Source organism: Amphibalanus amphitrite, unplaced genomic scaffold, assembly GCF_019059575.1.
Source record: "Amphibalanus amphitrite isolate SeventyFive unplaced genomic scaffold, NRLGWU_Aamphi_draft 000671F_arrow, whole genome shotgun sequence".
NCBI lineage: Eukaryota > Metazoa > Arthropoda > Thecostraca > Balanomorpha > Balanidae > Amphibalanus > Amphibalanus amphitrite.
The window spans coordinates 293,538-309,242 of record NW_024882165.1 but is presented as its reverse complement, the minus strand read 5'-3'; the positions used below and the strand labels follow the sequence as shown (position 1 = coordinate 309,242).

Sequence of the window (15,705 nt, the reverse complement as noted above, 5' to 3'; positions counted from 1 at the left end):
GGCAAGGAAATACTTATGTAACCGCCTATCAGCCGGCCATGCAGTATGCATGGAGTAGCTTTCACTCATTAGTGGACAGCAGCTGACATATATCATAAAACATGACCTCTCAACTACTGTTAGTTTCAGGTATTCCTGTCGTAATATGCCACTTACGCACTGGGATTATATCCCGCGTGTCTCACCAATAGACTGAGTCTCGGAGACCCATCAGCTTCAGGCCGTCCTTGATCTTGGCCTCCTTTTCTCCGACGATCAAAGTCAACAGGTAGGTGATAAATTGAGACAGCGAGATCGCCATATACAGGGGCACGAAAATGCGCAGAAACTCTGAGCTGTCTGAAAGCAGAGACGTCAAACACATATTAGTATTAGCTGCATCATCAGAGCTATAACAGTACAACGAGGTAAGCAGTGGTCACTGAAAGTAAAAAGAAAGATTGGCTGCAATTCCCAATTATAACAATTGAACGCATTTTTCCTTGTTGTGTATAATTAATACCTATGCACATTTGCTCTTGCGGCCTGGTACTATAAAGATCAAATAAACCCAGTTTCTAGTGCACACAGTTACGCAATGTATGCAGTTAACTGTTACGAGCGCATTTGCCAGCCCCACTTTTCTCGGTAATTAAAGTGACTCCTCTATTGCCCGTTAAGTCGGCATTTATCGTGACAGTGTGCCACGTAACAGCGCTTTCCGACGAGAGATATCGACAGAGTAAACTCGCTTTGTATGCGTTCGTGCAACTACTAATAGCACGCATAATTTTTTCGTCGACTATGAGCCGGAAATTCAGGTCAGTTAGCTATGGGACATTTTAGGATCAAAGGAAGTCGTCAATGTTTTACGATCGGGCATCGAAAGCCTGGTCGAAATACCGTTTCATCATAGTATTACCCTTTATGGATGCTGAGCGTTCGATGTCAGTCATGGCACGCCGCAATGATAAGAATATCGCCGTTTATAATGCATGCATCATGATAAGCGGTATCGCAACAGTCATACAAAATTACCAATTCCCAGGCAAAGCGGTGGCTAGTTGCGCCACTCATTACTTCCCCACAAAATTTAACGGCCGAATCATCTTAATTATTGCTGCGATCGATCCGGCGCAACTAAAATGCGGCACCGGTCTGATAACGGCTGCGGCTCGCTTTGACACTACAGTGACAGGGGGCGACGCGCGGGCGGCACAGCTCCGGTGGCGTCCACTTCGAACATACTGAGAGACACTCAGGGGCGGCGTGGGTCATGGTTCGGAACCTGTGTCTGCCAGCGCTTCCGCAGACAGTTCGCCAGACAAGGACCCACCGGCCGTCTGCACAGTGAAGAGGAGCTCTGAACTGCCACAGAGCCGCGGTGAAACGTTCCAGCACGCAAAGGTAAGTGAGAAAACATATTATAGTCGTGCGAGAGTCGCGTGAGACGTCCAAACGACGAGTTTCCCCCAAAGTCGTCCCACAATCTCGGGCCAGGGACACTAAGAGAATGTGAGGTTCATATAATGAAGGGTACATGGAATCAGGGCTGCGGAGTCGATGGATTTTAGGATGACTCCAACTCGACTTCGACTCCGGCTTCAAAAATCGACTCCGACTCCAACTCTATCTCCGACTCTGACCCCGGACGGTTCTATTAAAGTCTATATCATAATATTTGAGTTCAGAATGGAGATGTTTTCATCTTGCCTGAAACGATCCCTTGAGCGTTCCAAGGTGCGTTGCAAAGATACATTAAAAATAACATGTAGAATTAAAAAGCAGGTTCTGGGGCATTCACCGTCTTCTGCTTCTTTCGCTGAAAACGTTCGTCCAAAACAGCAAAATGGCCTTTTATCGATAAAACCCAATTTCGAGCACAGTATCGTCAATCAAACAGGCGCAGTGCATGGCGTTGAGCCATGCAGCGTTAACTCCGACTCCGGAGTCCGGAGTCGCATTCGGCAAGATTTTGGCGACTCCGACTCCGACTCCAGGCAGAATTGTCGACTTCGACCGACTCCAACTCCAACTCCGACTCCGACTCCGCAGCTCTGCATGGAATGACTAATCGCGTGACGCTTAATAGGTATATACATACATAGACCTATGTATACAGAGGTCTACGGGTATGATACATATTTTATCATATCTAGTTTCAAATCGTGAAATTATTGGTTTGATCGTGATTGCTTTGGTGATGCTGAACGGCGAACGCTCATAACTATACCTTGTAAATCAAGCCTTGATTAATCTCGTAATACTGATTGTAAAAAAAGAAACAGCGGCATTATGATGGTAACAAGTGAAAACTTATGAACTTTCCTTCTATTTCACAGTAGCAAGCTACATCGCTACAGAGCCGTACCAATAACGTTACAAAGCCCTTCACGATTATTTTCCGAAGCCAAAACATCACTTTTCTCCCACAACAATTTGTTCCGAGAAAACGTCAGAAAACAATAAAAAGGGCGTACTATTCCCGAAAACAGAACTATTAACATGTGTGCTGCGAATGACGACTGCATTTTGAGTACCGTAAACGAGGGTGACTTTGCCACGTTTCTCGAAAATGGTGTAGGGTGATCATAGTTCACTTTCCCGAAATTAGTTTTTTTACAATTGCTTTATTATTTTTTAGACTCAAAACGATCAGAAAATAAAATAAAACCTTTCTATGAAAGAAATTATTTTATATATTTCAATATAGGAAGAACTATATTATATATACCTATGTAAAATATTGTTTGACGCGGAAGCATTATTACGCGTTGACCAATCATATTGCGTAACTAGTATAGGTATACAAGCTCATTGGCTGTAAGCAGCATGCTGATTGGCTGACGATGACGTGGCTGCATTCCTCAGCAACACACTTTTTCGGAACGAGAAATGGAATATCTTCGACTAGGGTGATCGTTGGGTCGTAAAATCTTCTGATTTGTGCTAGTCTCAGCTCAAGCTACAAAACTGCATGCAATACCAGTTCAAAAACCCATGTGAAAAGTGAACTATTTCCTTCAAGAGCAAAAAATCTCTAATTGCTTTATTCTCATTTTAAAACAATGCAGGGTTTCTATTGTATGGGGTAGGGTTACCATGGTTGCCCTACCCCATACAATAGAAAAAGCGCTGGAAAAAATATTTATTAGCTTTGTAAAATCCTTCTTTAGCATTCACCCCTTTTCATTTTAACTTTGCCACGACTCTTTTTCTTAAGTCAAAAAGCTAATCTTCATCCGTGTTTTGAACGTAGAGTCGCCCCAATAAGTTTGCAAGCTTAAAAAAAAAACACAAGCGTCTAAAGTTGAAAAGGTGGCAAAGTTATCCCTGTTTACGGTATAGCTTGCGAAACGTAGCATGCGTTTTCACAGTAACTTGCGTACCTAGGTGTCTTGCGCAGCGATCTCAAACTAGCAACAATGCAACCATTTAATGTTAGCAGAATGACCTAGTCCTGCCTAGAGAGAGCGAGTCTATCCGGTCCACATTCATGGTATATGGGTTGAACATGTTGAACAGGACTGAAGAATCAAGCCTTTAACATATTCAGTGACGGCATGTACCCACCTGTGGATTCCTCGTGTTTCGGCCCATTCAGCATCGTAAGGTTCGTCACTGGCACCATCTGCTTGGATTGGTCCTGTAACATCAACGGAAGCGTCAGCAATGTAGCGCCAGACATCAGAATAAGCCCACGGCACGGCCAGAAAAGTCAATCGGAGATAGACAACGATTTACTGAATTATCTAAGAGCAGTATCGTTCAGAGTAATTGAACAATTTGTGGTTAAGCCTTGGCAAAATAATCGCCTTACGACCCGGACAGGACAAAGGATCCGTCCTCGAGCAATTTATGTACTTCGGCAATAGTAAGCCACAGCAATCCTTTCCGAGCGATGAAGAGACATTTGCGATGCTAAGCTCGACATTTCCAATCATAAAGAAAGGATACGGTGGCATAAACGGAAGACAATTTAGACACATGGTCCATACTCAAACAAACCTGATTATATGGAAACAGGAGTGCATGCAGCTTCTTAGTGTGTATAGCCTCCTATTATGCGTAATTATATTTGTGACGATACATTTAAAAATGTCGCGAACATACAAATGCTCGGAGCCAACTCCATATTTCGAAGCGCTGTCGAGCAAATGTGCTTACGCACACTTATTGCACACGACAACCGAGTTATAAATACTGAGTACACCACCATCAGAACACATTGCTTTACAATGATTCATCTTCTATAATAAAAACCTAGCCCTTCCACATCCCACGCCATCCTCACCTCCATCATAAGTGCGTCGATGTGACTCTGCAGCTGCAGAAAGCCGCTGTAGAAGTAGTCGTTGGTCGGGCAGGTGGCCGGGTTCTCCAGGCCTCCCTCTGCGCCCTGGCCGCGGCACTGACCCACGCCGGCCCATTTGGCTACACTCAGCATCAGTCTTGGATCGGTGCGGATTGTATACTCGAGGTCCCTCGTGCCCGGCTCTGGGGGTAGCACCAGACCGGCCACTATCTGCTGGGCCGGCAGTGCAGTGCTCAGCTGCTCGAGATCCGCCTCTGTGGCGTGGTACTCAACAGACGTGTTCAGTCGCGCCGCCAACCGGCGACCAAACTCCCGCTGGGCCGTCCCGTCAGGGGTGACATGGAGTTGGAGAGTGGGTGCCGCCGAGAGGGGGCCGGTGACCACGGCGGACCCGTGCTCTGAGACGACCGCCTGGTAGGAGGTCTCCGGCTGGACAGCGCGCACAATTGCCAGGATCGCGAAGATGTAGATGGGCATGAAGACCTCCTGCGAAAAAGAAAGGGGAGGGTGGTGAGAAGGGAAGCTGATGAACCGAGAAAATGATGCGGAGGAGAGGTTACAAAATTGTTGTATCGGCAAATGCATTGATTTGGTGTGACAGTTGAGATTACTAGTTTTGAAATTAAATAAATTCTGTATGACATAGCCAGCACTTGCTGAAAACATAGAAAGCAATGCGTTGAACTTACTGGCATGAAATTACACATACGAAAAAAAAAACAACAACGCATGGCAGCTTATACCGCTACGCCTATAAAATTAGCAAAGAACATCTTAGATAAATGTTAAGTACGTCATATCTTTGGTGGCAAACTAGGCAAAGTATTGCTTCTTGGTTTTACGTAGTGCGCAGTGACCTAGCTATGACGGCTAGCACAATGAGTACTGCATTTGAAGTGAGTTGAAGCTAGCTCCAGCGTTTACTGTCTCGATTCGCGTGCATTTAGATAATAACGGCGATAGCTTGCAGCTTAGCCGACTCACAGGAAAACGAAATTGATCTCAACGTTAATCAATTCATAATCAATGGCAACAAAGCGAAATACTACTGGTTAACTCAAGAAAACGAGCAAAAGCATGTTCGGAGGCAAAAAAAAGATAGACAAGGAAAATAGAGTAAAAAAGAAGAGGGCAACATCGATTGTTTTGCCTTTCACTCGCACAACTGAAATTATCAATAGGCAGCACAAACAAGACAAATGACTGCATCAGTTCCCGCAAACCCAAAGGATTTCACAGCACTTGACCGCATTAATAAAATTAGCCCGTGCGGCGAATAAGTGACTATTACTTTACGCCACTAAGCCTTACATAGTGGAAATAAGAGACACATCAATCAGCATAGTATCAATTATCACAATGAAATACGACTGCTGTCGCTGCAAAATGCCGAGGACAGGCTCCACTGTGCCATCAACGGAAACACGCGACATTCACGGAAACACGATAGCTGGTCAAATTTACATATCTACCATGGAGTAAGTAGTTACTGTTCACAAAACAGCCAACAGGCTAAAAACGGGCGAGAGAGAGCCACGCTAGAACTGGAAGGACCGTGCCACAATCTACCATCTAGTTACACCATTAACTCGGTATACGGTAAACTTTTGAATAAAATTATATCCGGTGAGCTGGGCGCGGGCAAGATCGGATGGTGGGTCCTTGGTGTCATTCGTAAAGAGCACCGCTTAGCGTGGCAACCAGGCCAAATCTCACCCATTTATCCATGATTCGGGCGACATTCTCTTAAATGTCAGGCGAATGACCGCCAACGCTAGAGAGATATCGTGGCGCTGTATTAAATAAAATAAAAGGACTGACAGCAAATGATGTATGCCTGCATTACAGCAACAATTATGTATGCCTGCATTAAGGTTGATGTTCCAAGATTGAGAAAAATTAATTAACACTGTAAGGTTAGATGTTTGCAAGTGAATGCTGAATTATTTCAAAGTTAAACGGAAAGAATGCCAACATAGATAATTGATCCATGAACTATGTACTATCGCATGGGGGCATCAAAAACAGTATGTAATGACAAAACAGCATGCGTTATTATCCATGTCATATGCACTTATTCATTCCAGCATCAAATGCCACGATTCTAACAAGTACGATTTATACAACAACATCGTTCCTCATAGGTTTGGAAGTAGGTTGGTAGTTAAGGTTAAACGCCGTATCTTGTGGACAAAGTGCTAATAGGAACTCTCCTATAATCGGGCAGAAGGCGACTCATCCACGTGACGTGCCTAGCTCGGGAATCGAACAGAGATGGATGGCGTAGAAGGCCATTGACTGAAGTCGCAGACCAACCCTGGATTATTCGGCCGTATCAAACTACAACGCGCCATTTCCAGTCTTGCTCACTCAACGGTCCGCAGCTTCCTGTCTCTCTAAATGGTGCGCCGTGTCCCGTCTTACCACCCCAATACGCTGCTTCTCGTCTAACTCACCACTGGACTTTCCTATCTCACTCATCCCCTCGGTGCGCCATTTCCCGCTTTCCTTGCCGATTCGCCGACTCCCCTCTGACCACATCAGTACGGTGTTTCCCGTCTTCTTGCCAGTGCGCCGTTTCCCGTCTCACTCACCACTCAACTATAGTCTGACAAAGCTAAGAAAGAACGGATTTAACCCTCGCCCGTATTGGTGTTTTTCCAGCCGCGAACGTATAAGGGGGGGGGGGGGTCCGTTGGACCCCCCCTTGCCGTTTCGCCCCTGATCGAGCTAGAGCTTCGCAGAAAAAACGAGCGTGTTGCCCGTGACGAGAGGAAGCCGATGATACCCAATTTTAAGGTCCTAGGTCATTGGTTGACCTTGCAGGTCAGGTCAATGACCCCAAAGGCGGGAAAATCGGGACCTGTTAGAACGTCGTAAAGTGTGGCTGCTATGGGGTTTTTCGGGGTGCTGATCACGAATATCATGCTAGTTTTGATCACAGATGATGTCTTCATGTATTTAGGCCAGGTCGGGTCAGGTCAGGTCAGGTCAACCGGTAAGGGTATTCGTAGTAGGTGGCAACCGCCTCTGACAGCTTCGTAACATGTTACGAAGGCACCAAAACTACTTCGTAAATGTTCATATGGTTGCTAAATTCGAATTCAACTCCAAAAACTGGCCTAGAAACATGTAAAACTCGAAAAAGTGAACCGAGGTTATCAAAGGTCAATGACCTGACCTGACCTTCAAGTGACCTTGACACCCATCCTAATGCATGGGGGCAACATCATATCACATGTTTGAACGCTTGAAACCACGAAAAGACTGCAAACGCGCGGCTAATGCGAGCCGACATAGGTACGCCGAATCGCGATTCCAGCCAAACATGGTCTCGAAAAGTAGGTCACAGGTCAAAGGTCATTTGGGTCAGGGTCATGAAATTTTCAGGATAGGTGTGAAATTGATGAACGCGAGGGTACTGAAAGTTTCGTCGCGATCGGCCGCTTTTTACAAGAGTTATTCGCGAAAAACCATGGGGGGGGTCCGTTCGACCCCCCCTATACGGGCGAGGGTTAAAGTGCAGCAGTTATTGATGCACGTACCTCTTTTTATATCCAAAGCACCTGAGATTATTTCTGTCAAATTTAAGCACCGGTACTCGGTAGGATATCTCCAATGTCCAATGCACGTGTTTTGGAGGCGCCTTAGCTCCGTTCTTTCTTAGGTTTGACAGACTATAGCGCGCCGTTCACCGTCTCACTCACTACTGTAGCGCACCGTTTCCCGTCTCACTACATGCGACGTTACCCGTCCACTCACCACCGTGGTGCGCCGTTTCCCGTATACTCACCACTGTGGTGCGCCGTTTCCCGTCTACTCACCACTATAACGCATCGTTTCCCGTCTCACTACATGCGCTGTTTCCCGTATACTCACCACCGTGGTGCGTCGTTTCTGTCTCAGTTTGATGGTGACGTTGCGCCGGACGGTGGCCACCATTTGATCCCACCAGGTGCGCCGCCGGCGGCCGGTCGGAGCGGCCTCCATGGCTGACCGTCCCGGTGCCTCCGCCTCCTCCGCGTCCGAGTCTTGGGAGCACCCCAACAGACCTCGGCTCTCGCTTCCTGGGGGAATAGAAACAGAGCAGTGAGATGGGGTACCAAGGCAGATGGGGCATAGATGACACAAAGCCGATATACGACATCCTGAATCGTCATCGTCTGCACACCACTGACACGATGTCACTGATGCGACACTGACGGTGAGGGTAGCAGCGCCGCGGGTACGTCACTTTCCGGCTATCCCTTCCATCGTTTGTCACTTCCCCGGCACCTATCGGACGCAGACCAGCTCAAGCTACCCCTCCGTCCTGCCACATCCACACGAATACCCGGCAACGCTGCGCTGCACCACTCCTCGCTCCGCACCGGCTACGATTGCACTGTTCCGTTGTGTCAATACCGAGCAGTGTCCACATGCTCGGCATTACAAATCGCCAAACTTGTTAGCAGAGTGGAGCAGGGTTAAATTATGACCCGGCACACTACCAAAAACAAAGTTAGCCCCCAGTGTACATTTCGGTCCAAAACGTAGCTTTGGACTTATCGCCTCCTACCTCTCGATCTCACGACTAACTATTCGACGACTGTCTCAGCGAATAAAGGGATGCACGTCCGTTCCAGACCGCTACTAGCCCTGGCTCAGCCGCTTACACTGCCGCCGTCACTATCGCCTACACAAGTCGGCTGGCTCCCCTTCCCCAGCGTCCCGGGAGCTACGTGGGAGGGCGTGACTGGAGGGGTCAGGGGACTCCCGCAAAGGCGGTTGAAATGAAGACCGATTTGCCCAGCGTGGGGGTAGGTTCAAAAGAGAAAATAATAAATGTAGGGGATGGAAGAAAAAGAAGCAAAACCTCCGGCACAGAAGAGCACGATCTACTCAGAGAAAGTGCAGTAGAGATCAAAACGTTATTAGCACATTACACCCTACGGCGCCGTGCGTGTTGCCAACTCACGTGCGCGCTGCAGCGGTATCAGAGTCCGTGCCTGCACGAGCCCCGAGCCTCGACTGGAGAACGACACGGCGACACGGGGCGATATGAAGGCCGGTGTTATCTTCCCTCCCGCCCATTCTGACGAGTCAGCGGGTGCGATAACACATACGTGTCGGGATAACCCAGGGAGTGAGTGGTACGTGGTAACCGTCAATTGCAAGCTGAGGAGCCAGCGATAAAAGCAATGACGGCTTTGGGACGAACATATCGCTTTGCACGATAAAGCTAAATTTAATGGGTAACAAATAACAATACATACTTTGATGTAAGGTACAAATTACCTAATGCAAAAAATAAAAGGAGAACACACAAGGGCGTAGTTTACTCGTGGCTTTTGATGACCATTGACCATGCCATGGATAAAGGAAAGGTCAGGTAAAAGGTCACGGCAGGAGCATTATGGTAGTAGCTGTTCCTTCTCATCAGCATTATGTATGCTGGAGTCAATTTTGCTGCTTGCAGAAATCAAAGCATTATCGTAATGCCTTCGATTTTTGCAATCAATTTTTATTTAAGAACCATAAAGGTTTTTAAATATCATGTGTAACGTGATGCGGATAAATATTGTGTGTGGATATGTAAATATCGAAGGAATCGCGTAGCTATAAATATTCGGCATCTTCAACAACCTCTTAACATTTATCGTTGTGACGTTCATTTGATGTGACGATGCATTGACGTCACTGAGTGAGTACACTGTGGTTACACGATTTGAAGATAAGATGACGAATGACGATTGTTTGACATGTGTTGTGTGACGTTTGAAGTAAAGCACTTAGCACACTAAAGTGGATGAATTCATGCAGTTTCTATAACTGGCTTTGAAAATGAGTAACTATCGCGGGCATCATCAGCGATAAGTCGTGAGATGGTTGATAAAACAGATATCAACTATAAGCTTAGTAACCGAATACAGACACTCTCTACTCGAAAATAATGAAGAGTAATACACATACTGCTTTTGCATCTTTGGGACAAGTGGAGTTGGATGTGGTTCAGAGCGTTCCTCAGTCCTCACTGGTGACATGAAGATCGTCAGCACTCATTTACGTCGCGACGGTAGACAGAGCCAAACATAAGCATGCAAGTGGAAGGAGATAAGCTGAGCGTTGCATTCTAAAATCCCAAAGCATTTTGATGCATGACCTCATTGATACATATTTCATTGACTTTTTCATGCATGTGAAAGTTCAGACCCAGCTCATACAAGGCCAGGTTACCAGGTCATGTCCTGACCCATTTCCTTAACCTCCATGAACATGAAGGTAGCATATGCACACCTTGCTCATCACTCACCAGCAGTTCTGCAATCCCTACCATAGCCTTCTGGCATCATCACAGGGCTCAGCACAGCATCCATGACCAGGCACACTACAGAGATTGTCTATTGTCCGTTAAGTACGGACCGAGTCCTCGCAATCATTAACCCGCGCCCCAGTGGCGGTCTCAGCCAACTTCGCCCTAGTGGGGAGGGGGGGGGGGGGGCATATGTTACCACCCACCTCTAACTCAAAAACTAAGAGGATAGAAAGACGCGGTAAAAAGCAGTCGATAGCTCTCAATGCGTACGTTTGAAAGTATTACGGTCATTTTTCATCTTAGAGCAACATTGGGGTCACCAGAGGTCATCAAAGGTCAAAATTTGCCAATTGTTATTATATTTTTCAGAAAACATGCCGTTATCTCAGGAACTATGGTAGCTAGAAAAACGCATGGTATAGCAATCGATAGCTTTTGAACTCTTCTTTTGATAAGGTCATTATCAAAATTGACCTCAGGTCAACGGTTTAGCCTCCAGAGGGCAAAAACTCCAAAAATAGCTGTTTTTACGAAAAGTGTTTTTCGACAATTACTTTCGACTACAAAAAGCGACGACATTTCTATTGCCAGAATCGTGTTCCTCTCGCCAAGACGCGTCGAATGAACTAATTTGATCTTGAAAGGTCAACTTGAAAATTTGACCTCAGGTCAAGGTCATGACCTGGCCAGAAAAGGTCATGTTGCATATCAGTCGATGCGTCTCGGCAAGACAAACACAATGAGACCATCCCCAGCGTTCTATCTCTTTCCAATCTCGAGTTATTGGCAAAAATCTGTTTGTAGCCTCAAATGACCTCGGATGACCTTTCTAGAGGCTATCAGCAAAAATGACACCTTGGTCATCACGGGTGGTCCAAATCATTGTGATTCTGAAATATTTGGACTGTTCCTATGCGTACACACGGATCTAAAGGCATTTTCATTTTTCTCCATTGACTTGTAATGGAAAGGTCATGCCACTGACCTGACCTTAGGTCACGGATATAAAAAATCTGAGATATACAAATTGTATGCGCCCATAACATCATGCAATCCACCAAGTTTGAAACCTTTCTGACAAACACTGCAGGCTGGACATGATTGCAAACTTTTATAGGCTTGGTTAGTTAACTTGACCTGGTGACCTGGCCTGACATGACCTGGGGTAAAAAATTTCACACATTGTCCAAAATTGATGTACCAAAAGCTACCCCAAGCGGCGCGGCGCATAGCGCCGCGGTTTTTTATGTACACGCAAAAAATGTGACAGGGTGGTAAGGTAGGTAACATATGCCCCCCACTGGGGCGAAGGTTAATGGAGGGGAAACATTGCTGCTGTTTTCCCAACATAAAAATATCAACCACAAATATTTGCACATAACAGCATGCATGTATTGCCCTGTTTTCACTATCGTCCCAAAAACCGGTGTCATTTTAAGGTCCTTTAAACCGGACCCTATGGGAGCCAGTCCTGTCACAGTCACAGGATCATAAAAAGGGCGCTCCAATTTTGGCTTATTTCCCTGGTACGTCACCACCAAGGTCACCACTCACCAACAACTGACACTGACACCAGACATGGTCTTCAGTTGTTTGTGGGAAACGTAGGTAGATACAAGGCCAAATATAGAGGTAGATAGGTTGGCATTAGAAAGTCAACACTCACCTAAGATATTGTTCTGCAGCGTTAATGACTTGATAAACAGGTTTTGGACCTTTCCTTCGCTCGCCCAAAGCTACATTATTCATACAATATACATGCTATATCGCCTTAGCAATGTCCCCTATCTCTTCGTCGTCTTCGTCCGTTCGTCGTCGACACTCGACACCCACACCCGGGCCCAATCTTATAAACGCCGTGAAATGGATATGGCAGCACTCTAAGGCTGGATATATAGTACGCAATCTTATAAAACTCTGTGAAATCGAAAACACGGCACGCTCTTTACGGTATTGGTAGCCGCTGGTTTTGAGGATACCGTAAACTGATTTTAACCGTGAGCAGCTGTGCACATCTCAAAACACCGACAATCATCAGCTGTTTGCGGTTTCAGCGGCGTCCATTTCACGCCAGAATTTGTGGCGTACTTTGACGAGCTTCTCAGACAGTTTAATTGATTTAAGATAAATTCCATGTTTTTATGATATAAGTACGCAATATTTTACATTATGATATTTCTAAGATTAAAACATCCTCCACATATTAACTCATATTTACTATAATGATGCTTAATTAGACAGACAACGATCAATTTCAAAACATGTATTTCCAGGAACTAAATGCACACTAAAACACATAAAAACGAGTGTTCATCGTTATATGGCTTTATTTTTCCAATAAAAAGGGGATTTTTAAGAGAATTTTAGCATTAGTAACCGTCTTAGATTTTCGGCAGCCACTGCATTATAGAATCGGTATGGGTCTTTAGCCTATTCTCACGTCTCACGTATGACACAAATAACGGGCACTTCATGGCTTCTGATTAGATATTTAAATTAATGATGATATACCTTAGTTTGTCAAAAAATTATAAATGCCTACTCACCATTCGTATTTCCTCACTTTCTGTTTGGCACAGTCACTGATCAGTGATCAATCTGTTGTTTCTCTTCCTGCATCTCGATCTGACTTCTGAACCAAGTATTTTTCTTGATATAGCTTTGATATGTAGACTGGGTACTTAAATCTTTTGAGGAATTGCTTTTTAGCTTTAGGCTAGGTAATAGGTACAGCCCACCGCTAAAGTAATGTAGGGTTTTACCAATCTCAACGGTTGGCTTTGACTGGCGATTGTTTAATGCGGAGTGATCGAAAAGAAGATGTCAATAGCTGAAGTTGCAGCTGCAAGGGTGACGATACATATAAGCTACATTCAAAGTTTCATTGTAGTCTGGTTAATCGTTCCTAAGCTTCAGAAGCAGAACATACCTATGACTGAAACCCCACATTACTTCTGCTGTGGACTGTACCTATGCTTGAATAAGAAGGAAAATAAGCTGTGACTTGACCTAATTCAGTTCATGTACGTAATCTTCGAATTTTAGTAGCTTTATCTTCATGAAGACAAGAAGGAAAATAAGCTATATCTTGAATTGATCCAGCTAATGTACGTATCCTGATGCTCAAATTGTAGGAGCTTCATTGTCAACGGCATTACTTCAATTACTGAAAGAGTAGCCGAGCTATAATTAAATGATTATTTAGATATTTCTTTAACAAATTTATTGCAATGCCTTAACAGCAAATAAATGCAAATGATAAGTTGAAGAAACACTTTATTCACTCGATTTTCTGAGCGCGAGAATGCCTTCGCTGAAATTTATTTGGTCGGCAATCCACTTTTCAGGAGAATTCTTCAAGCATGTTGGTGTTTTCCATACTTTGCTATCACGTTTTCCATAAATAATTTGTTTATTTCACATATGTGTGTCTCTAAAAGAAATAAATGCCCAATAAAAATTAAAACACATAACTTTTGCTGTTCGCAAACAGTACGCATAATTTCCAATAGCGACGGCGACAAGACATTGACCAATCACGTTGGGTGTTTCCTGCTGGCGTTGATTTGTACTGTGGGCAAAATGGCGTGAATAGAATTAGCATACTATTCTCTTTATAAGATTGCGTGAATAGGGTGCCGTAAATAGAGTGGGGTGGAATGATAGTACGCCATTTGGTAGCACAACCTTTATAAGATTGGGCCCCGGGGCCCGCGTCAATCTGTCCGCTTATGCTGAAGAAGTGTTCATTACAATTAACAATTTCTGCTTTTGCAATGAAACCAGACCAATGAACACCGGGCTTCACAAAAGTGTCATTTTTACTCGGATTCTTTCAGATGATCATGCCTATTTTGAAGAAGTGGGCAACTATTTCGATTGCCTAGGTTCCTTTCTTATAAATAAAAATATTATGACTGCACAGAAAACCATATGTATGTGAAAATCACATTCATCGGACCGCCACCGCTAGCAATTGTACCTAGAGACGAACACAGTAGTGATTGTCACACATGCGCAGATATAGGCAACAAACAAAGAAAAACAAACCACTAAATTAAAAATATCGTGTGTCATACCCGATAAATTTACAATCCACCCACTTGTGTCAATATCCAAACACATACCATCTTCAATGGATCAATTTTATCACCAAAAGCAACATATAAGACTATGACAAATTTTAAATACACGATGATAATTCAAAAGGGTGACTGAACATGCGATTTTAATTTCATAGTGCATTGCGCTGTGGTCACCTACCATACTTGATGTCAACGTCCTCATACGACCTTCGCATGGGTCGTTTCCTTCCAGTCAGCGCCGACAGCCACGGCGCTCCCATCACATGGACGCACGGGCGCTGCTCTCACACTTCTGTCCTCACTTTCTACCGCGACTTCTCCGCATCGATACACGTAAATACGCAAAAAAAAAAAAACACAGACGATCCTCCCCGCTCTCCCGGCAATGCGGCCGTGACGTCACCGTACTGACGGCTGCAGCGCGACCCGCGAGCGGCCGGTCCACCGCCAGGCACCCCACTGTTCCGGCCCGGCGCGGCGGTGCACGCCGTTGAACCTCAGCCGGAACAAAAACCGGCTGAGCGGACAGGCCGTAGCGGTCGACGGGCCACCGGTACTCGGGTGGTGCGAGACCCTGCTCGCGGCCCGAGCGGGATGTGGAAGATAAAACCAAATTACTGGTGGGAGATAGGTTAGATCCCGGAGTAATGTAGGTAATGGGTTGAGCTATCGTTCTAAGGGGTTGACATTGCAAGCACAGTAAACCATAGAGCTGCGATCATGACCGAAACTCCGAAAGTCGGGCCGTAACGCATCGCGTGCATGTCTAACCGCAGGAACTACTTATATTACTGTCCGATGATTACCGTCGGCGATTGATATTATTGGCCCGTTACGTTTCGGGCACGGAATAGTTAATTACTGTTTAATTATGTCTACCTGACGGCCCACAGGCGTAGCGTAACTAAACGCAGGCGGCGCATCGCCTGACCGCTCCCGCTCTCGATAAGCTTTATCGGCGACCAAACGATGCAATTACTTCATCAGGTGCACAGCAAGAAATGTGAAAGTGAAACTCGCAAGCAACTACA

General features: G+C 45.3%; 1 protein-coding gene across 3 annotated transcripts in view; it reads right to left on the bottom strand.

Moving 5' to 3' along the window:
* Positions 1-15,078, bottom strand: part of LOC122364347 (phospholipid-transporting ATPase ABCA1-like) — a 56,169-nt gene extending 41,091 nt beyond the window's left edge. The window contains exons 1-5 of one of the 3 annotated variants that reach the window (XM_043334637.1): positions 14,853-15,078; positions 8,174-8,361; positions 4,274-4,780; positions 3,553-3,625; positions 186-339 (exon numbers count right to left, since the gene is read on the bottom strand). In XM_043334637.1, the coding sequence (XP_043190572.1) occupies positions 186-339; positions 3,553-3,625; positions 4,274-4,780; positions 8,174-8,361; positions 14,853-14,934 (1,004 nt within the window). In that variant the 5' untranslated portion in view covers positions 14,935-15,078. Of the gene's footprint in view, positions 1-185; positions 340-3,552; positions 3,626-4,273; positions 4,781-8,173; positions 8,362-9,251; positions 9,291-12,255; positions 13,292-14,852 lie in introns of those variants that run through there. The other 2 variants (XM_043334638.1, XM_043334639.1) reach the window with 2 other exon arrangements.
* Positions 15,079-15,705: the final 627 nt, after the last annotated feature.